The sequence below is a fragment of the Danio rerio genome, chromosome 3 (genome assembly GCF_049306965.1).
Source record: "Danio rerio strain Tuebingen ecotype United States chromosome 3, GRCz12tu, whole genome shotgun sequence".
In the NCBI taxonomy this organism is placed as follows: Eukaryota; Metazoa; Chordata; class Actinopteri; order Cypriniformes; family Danionidae; genus Danio; species Danio rerio.
Window position 1 is genome coordinate 40,049,770 of NC_133178.1, and position 20,134 is coordinate 40,069,903.

The 20,134-nt window shown below is 35.2% G+C and overlaps 1 protein-coding gene and 1 long non-coding RNA gene across 9 annotated transcripts in view; one reads left to right on the plus strand and one right to left on the minus strand.

The window, feature by feature from the left end:
- sdk1a (sidekick cell adhesion molecule 1a) overlaps positions 1-20,134 on the minus strand; it is a 534,279-nt gene that overhangs the window by 92,913 nt on the left and 421,232 nt on the right. For 6 of the 8 annotated variants that reach the window (XR_012401153.1, XR_012401152.1, XM_073944925.1 and 3 more), the window contains 3 exons: positions 11,276-11,385; positions 7,684-7,834; positions 2,104-2,341 (listed from right to left, as the gene is read on the minus strand). Coding sequence is in view for 4 of the 8 variants with exons in the window: in XM_073944925.1 (XP_073801026.1) it covers positions 2,104-2,341; positions 7,684-7,834; positions 11,276-11,385 (499 nt within the window). In the remaining 4 variants the exon portion in view is untranslated. Of the gene's footprint in view, positions 1-2,103; positions 2,342-5,391; positions 5,817-6,876; positions 7,835-11,275; positions 11,386-20,134 lie in introns of those variants that run through there. The other 2 variants (XR_012401155.1, XR_012401154.1) reach the window with 1 other exon arrangement.
- Positions 15,655-18,724, plus strand: LOC141381259 (uncharacterized). The gene is made up of 3 exons (XR_012401165.1): positions 15,655-16,651; positions 16,689-17,187; positions 17,795-18,724. It is a non-coding gene; the product is annotated as an uncharacterized lncRNA (long non-coding RNA).

Below are 20,134 nucleotides of genomic sequence, written 5' to 3' on the forward strand. Positions count from 1 at the left end.
GCACATATCTAAGTAGTACGGATACATTTTTAGAATGCCGTTTCATGCAAGTAAGGCTGCAAAAGATAAAACCAATGGTCAAACATGTACATCAAGCACAATCACATAGAAAACTGTAGAAAAGAAGCAAAGTGGAATGAAAAATTCAGTAAAGAGCTGTTACTGTATGTTTGATATATTTTATGCATGACATTTAATATTTCATGCTCTTCATTTTAGAAAACATTTACAGATAATACATGATATCTAATGTGTTTAAACTTTATTATAATTTTTAATTTTTTATGAAAGTACATATGTTTCGGACAAGCTTAAACAATAGTACTATTTGCTGTAATTGTATTGTACTTTTAACATGTAAGATATAATAATATTAGGAACAGAACTTTCCTATATCAGTCGGTTTTATATTTTTATGAAAGAGAATGCTCCTTAAATATTGCAGATTAACGGTTCTACATGAAACAAATCTGTAATTTGTAATAGAGTTGCAAAGGGACAGAACATTTCCAGCAAATTTTCCAATTTGGAAACTTACCAGGAATTTATGGGAGTTTATTAGAAATTTACAACATACAAATGAGAAATTTACATATACAAACATAAGCATTCTTTGGTCATAGCCTGAGATGCATGTAAACTAATACGTTTTTAAATATGTTTATTTTAATTCTATTGATTTATTTGCAGAATAAGATTGCCGGTAATTTTCCGGAAAGGTTGTATGTGTGAACAGGTCCTTTTTGAAAATTACCGGTAAATTCGTTCTGGCTATTTTCCGGAAAGAGAAGTTGTAACATTAACGGCAATTTGCCGGAATGCTGCGCTGTGTGAATGCAGATGGAAGATTGCCGTAATAAGCGCGTGCACGTCTAGAACGTGCTGACGTGAGACGTCTGCTTTAGCCAATCACAACAGTCAGAAACATTTACGTCCGCGCGGTTTGTGAGGATAAAAGCCTTTGAATATTTTTCCAGACACAGTTAGCTGCTAGAAGTTAGTCAGATCACGTTTATATGTTCTTCTTAATGCCAACTGTGTAAATAATCATCGATGAGATGCTTATGATAAGCCGTTGTTTGTTTACCTTCAAGCTTTGCGTGTGCCTGTGAAACAGCCTGTGAGCGCCTGCACACGCACATATTATGAACATCTCGACATGCGAAAGTTGTTCACAATATTGATCATCCACAGAGTCTGTAATTTAGTCAAATGTTTACAAATACAAGCGCAGCCGTTTAAAGCTCATTTATGGTGAATGATGTCAAAATTTACCGGTATTTTGGAATGGATGTGTGAATGCTCTTTTCCGGAAAATTTCCGTAACGTCCTCGCCTGTGTGAACAGCGCTTTTTTGAATATACCGGTAAAGTCGTTCCGGAAATTTTCCAGATATTTACCAGTATCACTGTGTGAAAGTGGCTTTAGTCTAAATGTATATTGTACATAGTTTAAATATACTCCACTGTTCACTCTTATGAACAGTGGAGATTTATTTACCTTTGGCCCACGACTCATAATGATATTTGTTTTTTTGCCCTTTATGCGAAAGAGTCTGGGCACCCATGGTCTAGATCAGAATGCTTACTAAAAATTTGGACTTATTAACATTTATGTTTTTGAAAGAAGTCTCTTATGCACATCATCAATCCTGTATTTATTTTCAAAAATACAGAAACCCTTGTAAAACATTAATTTTGTGAAATAATTATACAACTAATTTTGTCATTTTATTTTGTTTGACAAGGTTTCATGTGAGAGTAGAAATGTGCAGAGTAGAAAATCTATTTAAAATGCTTTAAATCTTATTATTTTACCCTTTAACTATATTTAACATTTAACGCTATTAGCTAATATACAATTTTGTAAATTACCAGTTTATTGCCTTTAATTCCTATATATTCCTGTTAATTCCCATATTTTCCCATTGATTGCCATGGAAAGTTTCCATCTTTAAAAATGTCCTATAATTTAGCAACCCTAATTTGTAATTAGTCAGACGTTCTAAAAAACTAACAAAACAAAAACAACAAAACACAAATAAACTAGTATAAGAGTCAAAATTATTATGAGAGTCATTAGTGGCCATCTGGTTGTCCTCACCTGACTCCCGTGTACGTCCCTTGACACTTTCACTCCAGGGTCCGGGGCCTATGGAGTTGAAGGCCTGGATCTGCAGCTGGTACTCTGTCCACTCCTCCAGGCCCTCGAGTGTGATCTCCCTCTCTAGCCTGTCGTTCAGCAGTCTTGTGCTGGCCTCACCCCGCAGGTCTGCCCGCATCACCCTCACCCTGTAGCCCACGCTCTCTGGGTTCCCATTGTACTCACTCTCTGGCAGAGGCTGACAGAGACATCACACGCTCTCAGTGAGTCAACAGAACTACTGACAAACTTCATAAATGGTAATGAAGCAGAGAAAGAAATGATAGATGCGTCATGAATTTAATGAATACATACAGTAGACGATAAATGACATGAAGAAAAAATAGCACTGTAAGACATTAATAATGCACTAACGATGTCTTTCGCTGAAGAAAAATATAGAAAGAACTTATTTAAATAATTTAGGCTCAGCACTGAAATGCTGTATATGATTAATCATGTATATTCATAAAGTTAATGATACATGCTGAGCCAAATGCGCAGTTTTTACATCATTTTAAACACTGTGTTCATCTATTTATTTTCTTTTCGCTTAGTCCCTTTATTAATTTGGGTTCGCCACAGCGGAATGAACTGCCAACTTATCCAGCATATGTTTTTACGCAGCGGATACCCTTCCAGCTGCAACCCATCTCTGGGAAATATCCATACACTCTCATTCACACTCATACACAACGGACAGTTCAGCTATACGACATGTCTTTGGGCTGTGGGGGAAACTGGAGAACCTGGAGGAAACCCACACGAACGCAGGGAGAACATGCAAACTCCACACAGAAATGCCAACTGACCCAGCCGAGGCTCGAACCAGTGACCTTCTTGCTTGTGAGGCGACAGCACTAACTACTGCCCCACTGCTTCGCCCGCATGTTCATTTAGAGTTATATTCATAAATGCTTATGCTTGTGTTAAAATACATAGCGAACTGTGAGTAGATTGTATAGTTACACCCCTCATTAATACAGTAAGAACTTTCCCAATGATTATTTGATGTATTTGTTGTGGAATTAATTCAAGCCTTTCTGCAATTATAAGTTACACACATATGTCTTTATGACTTTGTCTTTGCAAAGTTCACACACATATGCACATGCACACACACGCACACACACACACACACACACACACACACACACACACACACACACATATATATATATGCACCGGTTTCCCCCAGTCCAAAACATGTGGTACAGGTGAATTGAGTAGGCTACATTGTCTGTAGTGTATGAGTGTGAATGAGTGTGTATGGTTGTTTTCCAGTGATGGGTTGCAGCTGGAAGGACATCCACTGCATAAAACCTATGCTGGATAAGTTGGTGGTTCATTCCACTGTGGTGATCCCAGATTAATAAAGGGACTAAGCCGACAAGAAAATGAATGAATAAATTTTATTTTATAATTATTTTCACAACATTGTGTTTTTACTAAATCAAATAAATGCAGCTTTGCTAAGCATAATTGATGTTTTTTATGAAATAATACAACAGATCCCATTTTAAACATTAGTGTGTCTCAAAATCTTTGAACATTTGCTCTATTGCAATTTGACATTTTTAATTACCTGACCTTTTAAAAACATTTCTTTCCTCTACTAAAATTACAGGCCATTTGAGTCAGAATCAAATGACCTGAAAATCAAAAATATGATGAAATACAGGCTAAATTTAAAAACTCTTTTATTAGAGAAAAACAGAAGAAAGAGTGTAAAAATAAACAGAGCAGCCTCTATAACGCGCAGCCTCAGCAGAGTCTTGAACATTGCTAATGCAAGCACAGCATAACCCAATTAAATATACACGCTCCTATAAATCTTATATTTATATTTAATACGCATATCTAATAATCCTCCATCATTTACGTGCCAAACCAAAACAAAATCAACCAAGCGATTTTGACCGGGAGCCAAAAGGTAAGTGAGATGTCACAAACCGGCAAAACATCAGCTCTCATGTGCTTTTAATTTGACAGGTAAAGAGCTTCAATTTGAGAAACTCAATTTAGGCACTAGCTCTCACATGTCAGCAGTCTTTATATCAGGTTGAAAATCGATAGATGTCCAAAAAACACCCTGCTTTCAACATCCTAGCCTGCATTCATGTGCGGGATGAGATAATGGCAGCCTGTCAGAACACCAGCACTGAAAGTTACAATATAAGAATTTCCTTGCACCCCATTTTTGCCATTATGACCTCTGAAAGATTTAAAAAAGTGAATCAAGGGCTGAATTACCGAATGAAGTCTAGTAGATATAATGCACTTGACTTCATTAATCTCAGAGCAGATCTGAAACCTCTGTATTAATAATCAGTTTTTGAATATATGAAATATCTTACATAACAGCAAGCTTATGACTGACAAAAGTCACACACAGAAATAATAGCACACTTTACATGTAGTAAAGTGCCCTCCACTATTATTGGCTCCAAAGAAGGCTGTGAAAAATGTCCTTATTGTTTAACCTTCAGATCTTTTGGTCACAATATTGAAAATAAAACTGATAATAAAGATGCTTGTGTTTGGAGTAGAGGCTTTTTTCTTGAAAACCTTTCAACCAATTTGCGGTGACAGAGATAGAGGTGACAACAGATTTTAGTTTCGGAGACTTTTCGAATGAAAGACCTAACTACCACAATTGTCTAGCTGTGATTCTCAGAAATATGTTGGACACTCAGTTTGGAAATTTGGAAGTACTCATTTTCACCCCTTTTTTGATCTCATAGCCCAAGCTCAAGTGTGAAGCTCAACAACCTTTTGGCTAAACCTCTTTGGCCTTTGCTATTGTGACGAATGACTGAACTCATTAAAACCTTCTGAAACAGGAGGTCATGGCTGAACAATTTCTTCTTCCTTCACCCAGGTTTACATAAACGTCAAATATTAATGGAAATGTTCTTCCAAAATATTCTGCCAACATGAATCAGAGAAGATTTATTTTTTTGTTGTTGTAGTGGTTGTTTTTTTATTTTACATAAACAATTAAGACATCCAACAAGGGTGTCAATATTAGTGGTATTGAGACTGTATGTGAGTACAAAACCTCCTTATGCTGCACAGGTATATTTTTAGCAAAATACATTTTATGTTTCAAAATGATACTCTCTCTCTCTCTCTCTCTCTCTTTCTCTCTCTCTCTCTCTCTCTCTCTCTCTCTCTCTCTCTCTCTCTATATATATATATATATATATATATATATATATATATATATATATATTTATTTTTTCTTTTATGCAAAAACATTTGAATATTTTTTAAAGATCGCATTCTATAAAAATGGTAACACTTTATAATAAGATTGTATTAGTTAATGTTAGTTTATATACTTACTAACATGACAATGAGCTATACATTATTTACAATATTTGTTCATGTTAGTTAACGCTAGCTAATTATTGCTCATAATCATTGCTCATAATTACGTATTACAACTCAGGCTCATTCTGAAAACGTACCGCTATATAAATTTCTGGAGAGCGCCAAATACGTCCCAGGAGGTACAATTTTTTTGCAGAGGCCACTGTATGCTTTTTGAAATCTCAAATTTCTCTCAGGACTGACATTAAGGCCTGTTGTTCTCATGTAAATCCACCACTGTTGACTGACTGACTGACCAACTAACTGACCGACTAATTCACCCGCCTCATTGGTTGAACCTAGGGTTGTAACGGTATGAATTTTTCACGGTATGATAATCGTCTAAAACAATACCACGGTTTGACGGTTTCGCGGTATACGGTATGTTACAAATGTTACAAAATAATAGAACAGTGAAGCAAATTTGACTTTTTCCAAATAATATATTTTTAGTTACTATAAACAACACCACTTACAATGAACAAATAAAAATAATAAAATAATAAATAATGTGTCAAAGTCCAAATAAAGTCCAAATAAACATGGTGAAAATCCTCAGTAAAAAATAGATATAAATATTTACTATACTATAAATAGTTACATAACGAAACTAGATTCAATATGGAACATCCCTAGGTTTTATGTGCCAGCATGGATATGGTTGTCTATGGATATGGATATGGTTGTCTGCAATGCAGACAAACAGCTGCATCTTCATTTGCGTCTTTTGAAAACAGCAAGAGCAGCAGTTCGTCTTTGCTGTGTCACTGTTTTGTCATGTTTCTGTGCTGCTGTGCATGCAAAAGTACTTAGTATGAGAATTATTTCATGCAAAACTTTTTTTTTTTTGCGTTTTATTTAGCCGCGCATAAATGTATGCCTTTCTCTCATTCCGTGTTGTTCAAAAAGCTTGGTCCACAAACAAAAGCGAAACCTATGCTTATTGGTTCTGATTTAGCGAGTTTGAACCAATCTGGGCATGGAGGAGGGACAATGCATCAATGTATCATGTCTGATTTGTCCGGAGACACAGTGACGAGCGTTTCTGTGTCAAATCAGCGTTGTCAAATGTTGATGGCGTAACCGCACTGATTCCGGAGCCTCTGAAAGTCCGCGAATGTTATGTGATGGAAAGCTGAGATTCTCTTCTTTATGCCAATCTTTGAATTGTATGAATCGGATCAGCGGATCAAAAGTTATTAAACATTTAAGAGCAATACTTATTTTTAGCCGCGGGCGGCTGTCTCGGTCTTTAAGGGTTAAAACCGTAGATATGCAATTGTTCATGGTATGATAATCGTGCACGTTCAAATCGTGGTAAACCGTCATACCGGTATATTGTTACAACCCTAGTTGAACCCAACCAATAGTGTTTTTAAAAGCATTGATTGACCCACCCACCCACTTCCCTAAACCCAACGAAGTGTTTTCAAAAGCAATCCAGAAAAACAAAAGCCATTGCCTGTTTTTTTTTTATCACGTTTTCAGATTTTGCCACATTATCACCTCGTTATATACTTCTTAACTTAACTTTTTGGCTTTTGTTTTTAGTCTTACCCGCTTTCTGGAACGGTTCTTCGCAAGACTCAAACCCTGTCATTGTGTTCAACTCCTCTCTTTGTCTAAAGTTCACTAGCGTACATGGCGAGCTACTGGACAAACTGGTAACAGCAGGAAAGTCATCCATACGGAGGTAATCGGTCAGCTAGTAAGCGTGAAAAGGAATGGCATCATACTGCCCCGTAGCGTTTATTTTAAAGACGAATAGCAGCCATACATATCTCTGGCTACATAATTTGAGATCTCTAGAAATTTATATGTGGGGACGTTTTTAGAATGAGTCTGTGTTGACATATTAACTAATAAAGTGTTATTAAATATTTAGTCAATTTCTTATTGACATTTTCCTGTTAAGTCAACACTTTAGTTAAGAGTGCAGTTACTCAGATAAACTGCACCAATAGAGCAATCGAACCAAACCTGACAAATATGAACACAGCAGCAGCATGTTTTAGATGATAAGAAAATTATAATTATAAGTCCAGAAAAAATGGTGAATGGAACAGAATGATACTGTATCTGATCAAAAAGACATGCCATCTTATTGGATTTAAACCTACAATCTTTGTGTTAGCAGCCTATTTATTTAGCCACAATGCCACTTACCACCCAGCGTAGCCACAGGCTGGTCTCGCTGGCAGTCCGCACAGTCACACTGCTGGGGGCCACATCTGGAGGAGCCTGCAGGGTCTGAATGACTCGGGATGGTACACTTACTGCACTCGGACCCACGATATTCACCTGACGCATTCGAAACCTGTGAACACCAAGATAATCGTCCCATCTTTAAAAATGTAACACTTGACTGAAAACAGATGACGCTATGAGACCTGTTCAAGGCCTGTGCAATTCATTTTATAATTGCACCAATTACCATGAAATCAAAGTTTATCAGTGAGCAGAACAAATGGAGAGGCTGCGGCAACATCCATAAGATCTGACAGAAATTTGCGACGTAGAGAAAAACACGAAGGCAAGCAGTTTATCATGAAGCTCACGGATGATTCCAGCTGTCTGAAACAAATGGATGGAGTCACACACTAAACCTGTTTAGATAACAGCACTAGCTTTATGTACAGTACGCAGAATGAAGAGATCTGATTACCGATGTGTCATTAATAAGACATAAACATTCCAGCTAATAAAGCTGAACATTGTTTTAAAACAATTTTCATGTGACAGTAAAGCAATAATCCCCATTAAGCTGAGGTTTATAGAAACAAATAAATAAAAAACCTATCTCCCAGTATATCAGTTATCTAATCCAAATCAAAGATTGAAACTACAGTTTTCTAACACACTCTAAATCATTCAAATTTACAAATCCTACCCCAAAAATATAATATGTTTATATTGATGATTAAATCAGACATAAATGAATAAATTCCAAGTATTCATTTAAGACGTTTCAGAAATATTATTGCAAACATAAAGCACTGAGTAACGCTTTTTTTAATGAACTACATGCACAGCTAGTGTTTTTTAGCCAATGATAAACTTCCAGTGAAAGCTCTATGTGACTATTTTCAATTTCAAAATGTTCCTTTTACAGCATCAATGCTGTAATGCAATTACAATACATTCAGTTAAATAGACTTAAGCATTCATTTAGTTGTTCAAGCATAAAATGAGATGAAAGTGTAATCGTGTAATCCAACGCAAAATCAACAAAAAGTCAAAAATTTTTGCAATCCTGCATAATTCCTAATTAAATGCAAAATAATCGCAAAAATGTAAATAATTTCATAAAACATCAAATTTCAAACTATGTAATCAAATTATATTTATTTCAGTTTGCAATTTATTGTTTTACGTGACTTATAGATACAAACAGCGCATGAGTGATGTATTTGAGTATTTCTCGAAAAATTAAGTCTCGCCTGTGCCCTCACAACCATTACATTACACGGAAGTGGGGCCAAATTGTTTTGCAGCCTGTTTTGCAGTAGTATGATCTGCGTAAAATCGATTAAAGTTTTTGTTTAACTCTTTTGCTGCAGTTAACAAGAACAAACGCTTCCCTACCATTGATGGGTTTTAAGGCAATCTGTGTTCTAGGTGTATTACGGTAGAGGAAGCCCTAAAGCATGTCCTCAGTGAGGCACATGTGAGATGCTTCAAGGAGTGAAATCTGTGAGAAAGTAGGATCGTGGATAAAATTAAGAGTTATACAACCATTCTTTGGCTTAAATTCTACCATTATTTAGATCTTGTCTCGACAAGAGACAAAAATAAAAAAGCTTCATTTTTATGATTTGTCATTGTGGCAAATTGCACACCTAACATGGTAGGCTACCTAATATGGGAAAGAATATATATATATATATATATATAACTTTTACTTTAACATGTTCAATTCAGCCAGCAGTCATATTTTACTAATGCACATTCTTTACACAACTCTTAATATGCATATGAGGAAAATCTACCAAATAAGACCATTTGAATTGGATATTAGCAATATTTTCATATTTAACCACAAGCATAACGTGTATGCCATAGAGATGTGTTTGTATAAAACTAAATATAATCAAATGACCCTTGAGTATGTTCCAAAATGTAACTTTAGTAAAAATAGAGCATGTACTTATATATATTTCAACGTTTAAATCAGCTCCAGAAATAATTTGCATGTACGTTACTTTCAACTGCAAACAGAGAAACTGGAGGTTAACCGAACATACTGTATATTATTGTACTTTAAATGTCCAGTAGGTGGGAGATCAAAACCACAAGTGGCTAGACATGATTGCACAACAATGATAGTGATTCAAATATATGAGTTTTGTTGGGCAGAATCTCATTATATTTTTGACGTCAGTTGTGGGCCTGAGGGAGGAGGAAGGAGGCTACAAATGGCCCGCGGCAGTTTAAGACCCCTGATCCAACTTGTTATTCTGGTTAACTTAAGACTTTCTAATATTTTAAAAAATGTATTTATGATTAATATATTTAAATGACATGCCTCATTTTTCTGTTGCTCATTATTTTTTTGCACTAGTAATATTTTAAGTCCATTAGGCATGAATTATAACTGGCTAAACTGAAAAATCACACCTCATTGTTTAAAGAGAATGATCTTTATCAAAATACGCACACAGAAATCCATAGAAATTGACAAACTGACAGGAATTTGCTAACACATATGGCTGTTTATGATTGAAGTATTTGTGAGTCTTATTTTATCAAAGCTAATTATGTTGTGCATGAATGTTTTGTGAATAAGCTTATGATATGAATTGTCATTTGCAATTGTTAAACAGCCTTTTTTGGTCAATTTTGGCTTGAATGTCTGTGAATCACATTTTAGTAAAAAAAAATAACAACAGTAAACACATTTTGTTTACTAACGACAGCTGATAAAGATGAAGTATTTGGCCGCTATTATTTATTTCCACACCACCACAACCAAACAGCCAAAACAGTTGGCAAATATGTTTGTTATTTACACCCGTGTGCCACCAAATGCCATGTTGCAGCTATGTTTATCACAGTGTCAAGCGCAGCGAGTAGTGGAGTGATTTTTGGCTGTGCTGTATAGTCCGCACGCACACACACACACACACACACACACACACACACACACACACACACACACACACACACACACACACACACACACACACACACACACACACACACACACACACACACACACACTTTGAAGCATCATTCAGATGCGACTGTCACTGGGAGAACTTGCAGTGTGCAGTGAATTCTGAAGTCCATGCATAAAAGAAGTGTTTTCTGAGCGTAAATAGATTTCATGCACACACACTGCATCTCAGCAACTCCGCATCAAATCTCTGTTCAATTGTCTTTTTCCGGCATAAGACAAATATCACAAAGATGTCAAGATCAGACAGAACAAGAAAGAAGAAAGGAATGAATTAACGGCGTCCTCGGGGAAGGAAGCAGAAAATAACAAGATCAGAGGCATAAATACAGAAGAGAAAGCCTTGCCGCAGTGCTGACTTGAACTGTGAACCGTTCGATTTGTTTATGCAGGCACAGAATCATAATCTGATTAAAGTGCAAACGTGTCTTCGCTAATGCAACTGTAATTGCAGTAATCTACGTGCCGTTATTTAATTAGGCTCGCTTAATGTGCGTGTTTAAAATAAATGAAAATGCCGTTTATATGGCAATTGCTGCGTTAAAAGCAGTTAATGTATGCCTGTGGAGGGGTCTGACTGACCTGTAGTGTGTGAAGGGGGTGAGATTGGGAACCTCCAGCATCTGAGCTTCAGGGTCGTTCTCTTTTTCATATAACACCTTCCACTCTTCATCTTCACCGATACTGCCAACCTGAAGAAAGAGAGAGAAGCAAAGCAAGGGTTATAGGAAAGCAGCTGTATTAGTTTACTAATGTAGACTCATTTATACACATGTAAATGGGGAAAGTCAATGTGCCAAGTTTTATTTCTAAATAAAATTAAATAAAATACAATAAAATTAAATTAAATTAAACAGCAATGACTTTAAAAACAACATTTGTAATAATAATAATAATAATAATTTGCATTGTGTAAAATTATAATATAAAATCTATTATTTTGTTTTGCAAACAACATGCATTTTTAGAAATAATCTAAATAATATCAAAATATTTATTAATTTAAATGAAATTTAAATGTTTTGTCGTTTGTCTGGATCTCTTGCCTGTTCGCGTTGACGGCAACAAGAAACAATACCAAATATGAACTGATGGATCCGGTAAAACATGAACACTGCTTTCCCTTCAGACACTAGCACTCCGCTAGCGAGGCATCATGGGATTGATCAAGACGCGACGATTACTATACCTGTGGCTGTGGGGAATAAACGGTTTTATTTCCACAACAATACCACAGTATTCACCTTATTCTCAGCTGTCGAGTGGGCGCTGCCATTTGAATCATTTTGTCTCGCGACTTCCGGTCACATTCACTTTCATTCATTTTTTGACGTTAACAACTGCTCGTTACGCTGCTTGATGTTGCAATTCAATATTTTCTTATTATATTATGCTACTTGGTCTGTGTAGTCATGCAAACATTTGTTTGTTGAGCAAGTAGTTTGGCCATTTTCTGCCGTTTATTATTCCTAGTCATTTCTCCCATAGGCGACTGAATCGGAAGTTCTAAGACAATCGCGAAAACAGGCGCACTTCCGCATTTTAGAATAAGGTCAATAGCCACAGTATAGCCAACTGTTTGCTGTGTTTGTTCCTGTCATTTTCTGATGATTGATACAATCAGCAAGACTACTACTGTATGGAACTTTGTCAGTAACTGTTACACAGTTTGTATGGACCAGTTTCTTCTTCTTTCTTTGTTGTGATTAAATTGGTTTGAAAAATATGTATTTAATTGTGTTGTAACTTGTAATTGCTCTGAGCGGCTTGTAATCATGTATCTGTTTTAGATCAGTGCTTGTACTGCATCTCTCAGGATAAATCTGTATGGGCTATTCAAATATTGGTCCAAAACCACATTGAAAACGTGATGCATGCTTCTTTCTTTACCGATTTATGTGTTTCTGAACTGACGATCCTCTGCTGTTTGTAGCTATGGCCACCATCAGTCATTCCTCACACACACAACACGGTCAATTTAAATATAGTTTAACTTTTGCTACTGTGTGGATTAATACTGAATGTGTGTCATTGTAATTACTTGAGGTTAAGAATAGAGGAATATGCTGGTGTTTAACTGCATTGCTTTAATGCATTTCTGCATTGGGCTCACACATATAACTCTGTGCTCTGACTACTTCTTAACCATGAGATGAAGCACGTTTTTCTCTATCTCGCGCTTAACCCAGTTGACCAATCGCAACAGACATAGCTACTGGACTAATCAGCACAGAATAGCATCGTGCAGAGGGGTTTGGGAACAAATGAATCGCTGAACAAATATGGGATAATTAGGTAAAAAATAATGCATATTATAAGACAATGAAAGTTTTTTGACCTTGTATGCATGTCAGTATGTTGTTGAAAAAAACCGAAAACCGAAATATGACCTTTTTATAATGCATAATAGGGGCTCTTAAAGTTGAGTAAACTCAAAACTGTCCTAAAGCTGGTTGCCTTCAAGTTTTTCTCAACTTCAGATACTTTACAGTACACTTCCTTGTAAACATACTTCAACATTCTTTATTTACAATATTTTTAACAGCAGACTATCTGCTTAATATTGCAGAATAAATGGCTTTTAAATGCATTTCTCAAAGATGCAAGCCTCGGTTATATTGGCTGGCTTAAGTCAATCATTCAGTCATTTATCACCAGCACACAAAGTCACATTTACAAGCTCCAACTCTGCTTCAAAAAGCATTCCTCAATCTATAAAAGCCTAATAAAGACTCAGTAGTGAGATTTTCATCATACCAATGCATCCAAAAAAGCAGTTTGTCATGCTATGTCTCTTTTAAATAGGTGCTTCTTGCCCAGTAGACTTTAACAAGGTTTACAAGGGCTTTAATCTGCCACAGCATTTCAAAACACACATTTTCAGCCTCTTTTGAGAATGCTATCTCTTTGCATTTGTGCAGTGCAGAGTCCAAGCAGTGAATTCAATAAAAGAGTAGAAAAATGCCCACACTGCACTTCATTATAGCCGGGACGTCACAGGTCAAAGGCTCTCCGAGTGTTCTGTAGAGGAGCCTTCAGTGGAGCAGCTTAAAGCTTTTTCAGCTTATTTTTGTCTTATTTGTCAGGAATTTATTTATTTACTATGAAACCTAATTCACTATAAGGTAAATATAAACTGATTGACATAAAAAAACAGATATATATTTTACATTTCATCGTGCCACTCTGAATCCTCAAAATTCTACATTTTTTTTGAGTCATGATAAAAAAAGAATTAGACCTGACATTCATTCATTTTTTTGTACAATATATTGCAGCAAAATATATTGTGATAATTTTTCTGGATAAATACCAGAATGACAATATAAAATCATCATAATGCAAGTAATGCATAATGCAAAGAACACATAATATTTTACTATTATAGTCATTTTTACAATTTAATAATTAGGCATTGGAATCAGAATGTGAAAACAAAATGTGTTAACAAAAAATTGCAAGGTAAAATAACAGAGGCTACGATATCTACTGCCAGATCTATTTTCACTTGTCAGACACCCACATGAAAATATCCTTTAGTAATTTGTAATAAATACTAGAGTGTTTTTTTTTAACCATACTGACACTGACACCTCAGACAGAGATAAAGATGTTGCACAATCAGCTAAAATGTTGCTAGAATTAGTTTTTATGTATAAGTGATATATGCTGCATCATCGAAAATGAGTAAGGTCATGTACATGTGTTGTGCGATAATTCGATATATTGAATATTGTGACAGGCCTAAGCAGAAAAATTAATAAAAACAGCAAAGCTATTTTTTGCTTCACTATCCACCTTAAATATTCAAATTATTTGCAGATTTATTTTTTTGAATATAATTTTATTGAAAAATGCAGTCTCTGAAAAATTGCAGTTTATTGAACGATAAATGGAAAAAAATATTATTTGGTTCACTGTCCCCCCTGAAACATAATTCACAATAAATGAACACTGACTGACACATTAAAAACAGAATTTTCTTTTTTGTGAGGTATAGAGCTATTTTTTGTTTTACTATATATATATATATATATATATATATATATATATATATATATATATATATATATATATATATATATATATATATATATATATATACAGCTAAAATAATTGTTTGGTGTTCATCGGGTGTCAAATAAAAAAAGATTACCTGTATTTTTTTGCTCCACTGTGCCACTCTGAGCCCTCAATAAAAATATTTTGTGAACCACAGCACAATAGCATTTGATTCCACCAGCCTACTCAAAAGAGCAGAAAAATTCCCCACAATGCACTTCATTATAGCCGGTACATCAAACAACCAAAGTCTCACAGACTTGTTTTGTATGGAAGCGCAGGCCTTCAGCAGCAATGCAGGTTAAAGCTTTTTCAGCAGAGTCCCGGACAGAGCCAGCCGCTGCCCCATTTCAAACGCATTGTGCGAGCCAAGTCTAAAGCAATCAAAGCTCACAGCACTCAGGAAGATTTACTATGAGCACTGGAGTGTACTGTATGCAGTAAGCATTTATGCCAGCGTGATAGATGTGCGACGCGTGCCACCTTATGCTGGCGAGAGCTGTAGTATTTCATAAGCTGGAGTGTTTGCAGGGTCTCTGACAGATTTCAAGAGAGTCCGGCTTCAGTCACCTCTGGATTTCATTGAAAAGACGACGTTTTCTTTTGCATCAAGTTCAGAGAGCTGGTGTCAATTACAAATTAAGAGTCAGTCAAGTGGTTGAATCTTTCATCCAGAAATCGCAACCGGAGCCTGTAGCTGTTATTCAGGTTGAAATGGAAATGTTTGAGCGGAAGTGAATGGAGGATGTGGGATAATTCTTTTTAAAAGATTGGAACAACTGCAGGATGACAGTTTGAGTCTTTAAATGCAATCCATAAAGTTTATGGAGTCGTCTTCGACCATTTTTAAGAAAATCTGTTTCGTCAATACTTAAAGGGATAGTTCACCAAAATATAAACAGTGTTGGGGAGTAACTAGTTACATGTAACGGCGTTACGTAATTTAATTACAAAATAAAAGTAACAGTAATTCGTTACAGTTACTGAGAAAAATGTGTAATTAAATTACAGTTACTTGTGAAAATGTTAAAGATTACAAATGGGGTTACATCTATAAATTTTCTTTAAAATTCTGCGATATGTTGAATAATATTAATCTATTTCTATGCCTGTTTTTGATATGCATGATGCCTTCTGTCAAAGCTATTTATTAAAGCGCTGCTATTCAGATGCTTTTGATTTGCAGCGCACCCACGGGCGTAAATCCCGGGGGGAACATGTCCTCTCCCATCCGAGGGTTGTCTCTCCACCAAAAAAAAAAATATAAAAACCCTGCACTCTCTATTGTGAACAATATATGTATGTATACCTAAAATAATTGTCTAAATAAAAAATCCGCATTTATCATTTAAAATGCATTTAGAAACAGTTCCCCCCTACAAAGTGGTTTGGCCCACTGCCTGCCGGCTCATCTCACAAACACACACACACACACACACACACACACACACACACACACACACACACACACACACACACACACACACAGACAGAAGTCAGGCCGAGTGTGTGGCTGCGTGTTAATTTTAAACTTCAGTAAGTATTTTATTCACTTTAAATTAAGCGATTCTCTTCAATGTAGTTAATGCAGACTTATTCATAAATTAGCTGCCACAAAAATGCTGATTATCGGTGTAACTGTTCATGAATCTGCTGTATTAGTGGTAAAAATTACTCATGTAGTTATAGAGGTAAAGTTGGCTTTATATTCAACCATTCGTTCAGTGACACACTCCCTATTTCAGACATCCCAAGTCTCCCGGAAGTTGCGGGACAATCCCTCAAATGCATAGAGACTCCCGCATGCCCGCAAATGAATGATAATCTCGCGGAAATAGCGCGTCTCCCGCCCGGTCCTTGCGCACCCCTCTCCACCGCATCCCTCCTAGCTCTTCAGTTACGTCGCCCGCAACTCGCCCCCACCGCTCTTCAGGTACGTCTCGCGCGCACACGCCCCTACTTAGATACGTCGCTCACTAAACCCCGATACCCCCATACAAAACCAACTTTACCTGTATCAGGTAGTTAATGTATGCTTGTTTACATTAGCTTCTTGCAAAGTGCATTGTCCCGTAAGACTCCTAAGCCGTTTCCAATGAATTGTTTCATTTGTGACGATTTGGCATAATGTTAACTTAACATTAGCGGCCACAATTAGCATATTGTTTAGCTGTGGATTTGCTCAATGAGCACTGTGCTACGTCCAATCTTGCCCCACTGTATTTTTTATATAATCAATTTCAGTTCTGTTCTTAAGTGACTCAATTAATTTGAAATATAAAATGTCCTTGTTTTTATTGTGTGATTATTTTTATGATAGTTTTTCATTCTTTATGTAAAGCACTTTGAATTAGCATTGTGTATAAAATGTGCTACAGTATAAATAAACTTGCCTTGCAGTGTCAAAGACTAGATTAAATGATTGAGGTAAAGTTGGTTTTTTATTCACACATTCATTCAGTGACAGCTCCATACATTGTTTACTATAGTACTTTGAATATTCGGACTGAAATCTCATGTAAGTATGATTTAAAAACAGCATTAATAATATGAATAATAACAATACATTTTATTTGTGTAGCACTTCCCTACATGCATGCAACTCAAAGTGCTTCACAAACAACAAACCAGCATTGTAAAATAAACCAAATATGTATTTTTTTATAGACAAATAAAGCAAAATAAACAACAAATATATACTCAGATAAAAGCATACATGTACACGCATGCATATATCTACACACAATAGTCCTTACATGCATGCACACACTGTACATATATACATAAACCTACACAATATACAGAAATTGCATACACTTCACAAACTGTGAACAATGCTGTACTTTGATGGTTGTTGGCTGCTAATATGATTTTACCATTTACAATGAATACTTTTCTGAAACTATATTATTAATGAGAAAGACTGAATGTGCAAATATAAAACCAACTTTACCTCAATGATAAAATGACAGAGAAAATGGACATAATATCATTTTTCAGTGCACTAAACGCACAAGTACAAAAAGTTCATATATTAAGGCAATTTGGCTTTAAGAATAAGTTTTTTTTTATGAAAATACTAATGTCACAATATCAATAACAGGAGAAGGAGAAAGAAATGATTAAGGAACAGGCAGAGCAGGGTCAGTCAGATGTACAGTAGTAAGGGTGTTGTGCTTTTATTGAAGGGATAATGACAATTCTTTTGCAAAAATTGCTGTCATTGAATTCGATTTACTTTAAAAATTAAATAGCTTTTCACAGTAGCAAAGCTATTTTATTAGTGAAGTAGCACAGTAATCCACACACAAGCTTCATTTACCGATCACAGATCAATAGTGTTTTAAATGTGTAGCACCTGGTTTTATTTGATGTTTTTTTGTTTTTGCTGTTATGTGCTATAATTTATTCCTGTTTGGTACAGCATATTATTTACAGTAAATAATGGAAATGAACAGTTCTGCCTCATGTTTCATTGGCCACTACATTTTTTTATTGGTCACTAAGATATTATTAACTTGTATTTAAATGGCTTCGATTTAAAAATGAAAACTGCAAAAATAGCTTGGATGTATTTTTTATTGTAAATGCCACAAAAATCACCTGCACAACTAGCTAACATCTTGGTTTTGTAACAACAGTAAACACTTTTTTGTGATAAGGTCTGGTTGTGTGGTGGCTGTACTTTACAATTAAATTAATACAATCTTAATTAAAGTGATGAAAGATTTTGAGATTCTAACAGTAATTAGAGCTACTGTAAGCTCACACCTACTTGGTATTTATGCTTGAAAATGATTTAGTTGATAATATCCGTTAGCAATTAAAAGTAATCAAAAAGTAATCAGATGTAATTAGTTACTTTACTTTTATAAAGTAATCGAAAATTACTGTAACTTGTTACATTTTAAATAGAGTAATTTGTAATCTGTAATCTATTACATTTCCAAAGTAACCTTCCCAACACTGAATATAAATGAGTATTTCCTCATCCTTAAATTGACGCTCAATCAGTTGTAAACTTGTAAACCAATTTCTTTTTTCTGTTAAACACAAAATGTGATATTCTGAAGGGTGTTGGGAGGAAAAAAGCAGTCACTGACATCCATAGTAGGAACAGAAATTACTATGAAAGTCTATGGGTGTTTTTCTCGCCCAACATTCTTTAGTTTATCTTCCTTTGTGCTCAACAGGAGAAAGAAAATCAAATAGGTTTTAGTCAAGGATTAAACAATTTTTAATTTAATCCTCCAACAATAGTACTCCTTTATTTATCAGTTTGTTCTTTATCTTTCCTTTTGTTCATATTTTAAAAAGTGCACACAGCTTAACAAACCCATATTTGTCACTTGCTTTTCTGGCGATTTAAAGTGCTTCTATTATCATTATTTGTAAGTCACTCTGGATTATAATTAAATTTTATTTATCTTTATTTCTATAGCAGTTTTACAACGTATTGTGTCAAAGCAGCTTCACATAGAAGATTTTGTGAATTGAAACAGTGTCAGTTCAATTTTGATTAGTTTAGTTCAGTTTAATAGCTTATTTGTTTCAGTTGTGTGAGACATGAAGCCACAGCCAAAACAGATTTTGTTGGTGTGTGTGTTTGTGTGTGTGTACACCGACTGACAAATAAAAATAAAGCAGATATTTTTGGTTTACTATTCCACCTTGATTTCTCAAAAACTCTGCAGATTTGTTTATTTATTTTCATCATTTAATCTTAGTAAGGCACAACGCAACAGCTAAAATTAATGACAAATAAAAATAAGATTTTTGCTCCACCGTCGCACTCTCAAACCTAAATTCTAAATATTTTCTTTATTTTTTTGTTAAACATGATCAAAGTTTGATGACCTTGTTTGATGTACATTGAATGTATGTAAATGGTGTATATATGACTAAAAGATTTATAACCATTTAATTTAATATGATTTGCCTTCATTTGTAAGACTCGACACAACAATAATAAAAATAATAATATAATAATAATTGTATTGTATTGTGCACTGTACACTGACCTAATTTTGCTCTATTGTCCTTGTAACTAGAGTTTACAAATTTATTAAATTAAATTTATTTAAGCCATTTTGCTTCAACTGAGGCAGCACAGCATAGTCTGACAGGTACTGAAGTGTTAAGTGCACATACGTCATGATTTTGCCAATTAGGATGTGATCCTGGATTAACAGCTGATCCTAGAACATAAATTTCTGATAAGTAGCTAAAACTGTCTGTCAACAAATGCATATTTGTAGATCTGCGCACCCCTCTTCACACAGATCCACCATTTGCGTGTACCGTATATGCGTGTGGCATTCATGTGCACATGAGAGAAAGAGAGAGGGAGTGACAGCAGTAAAAACAAATGCTGAATCA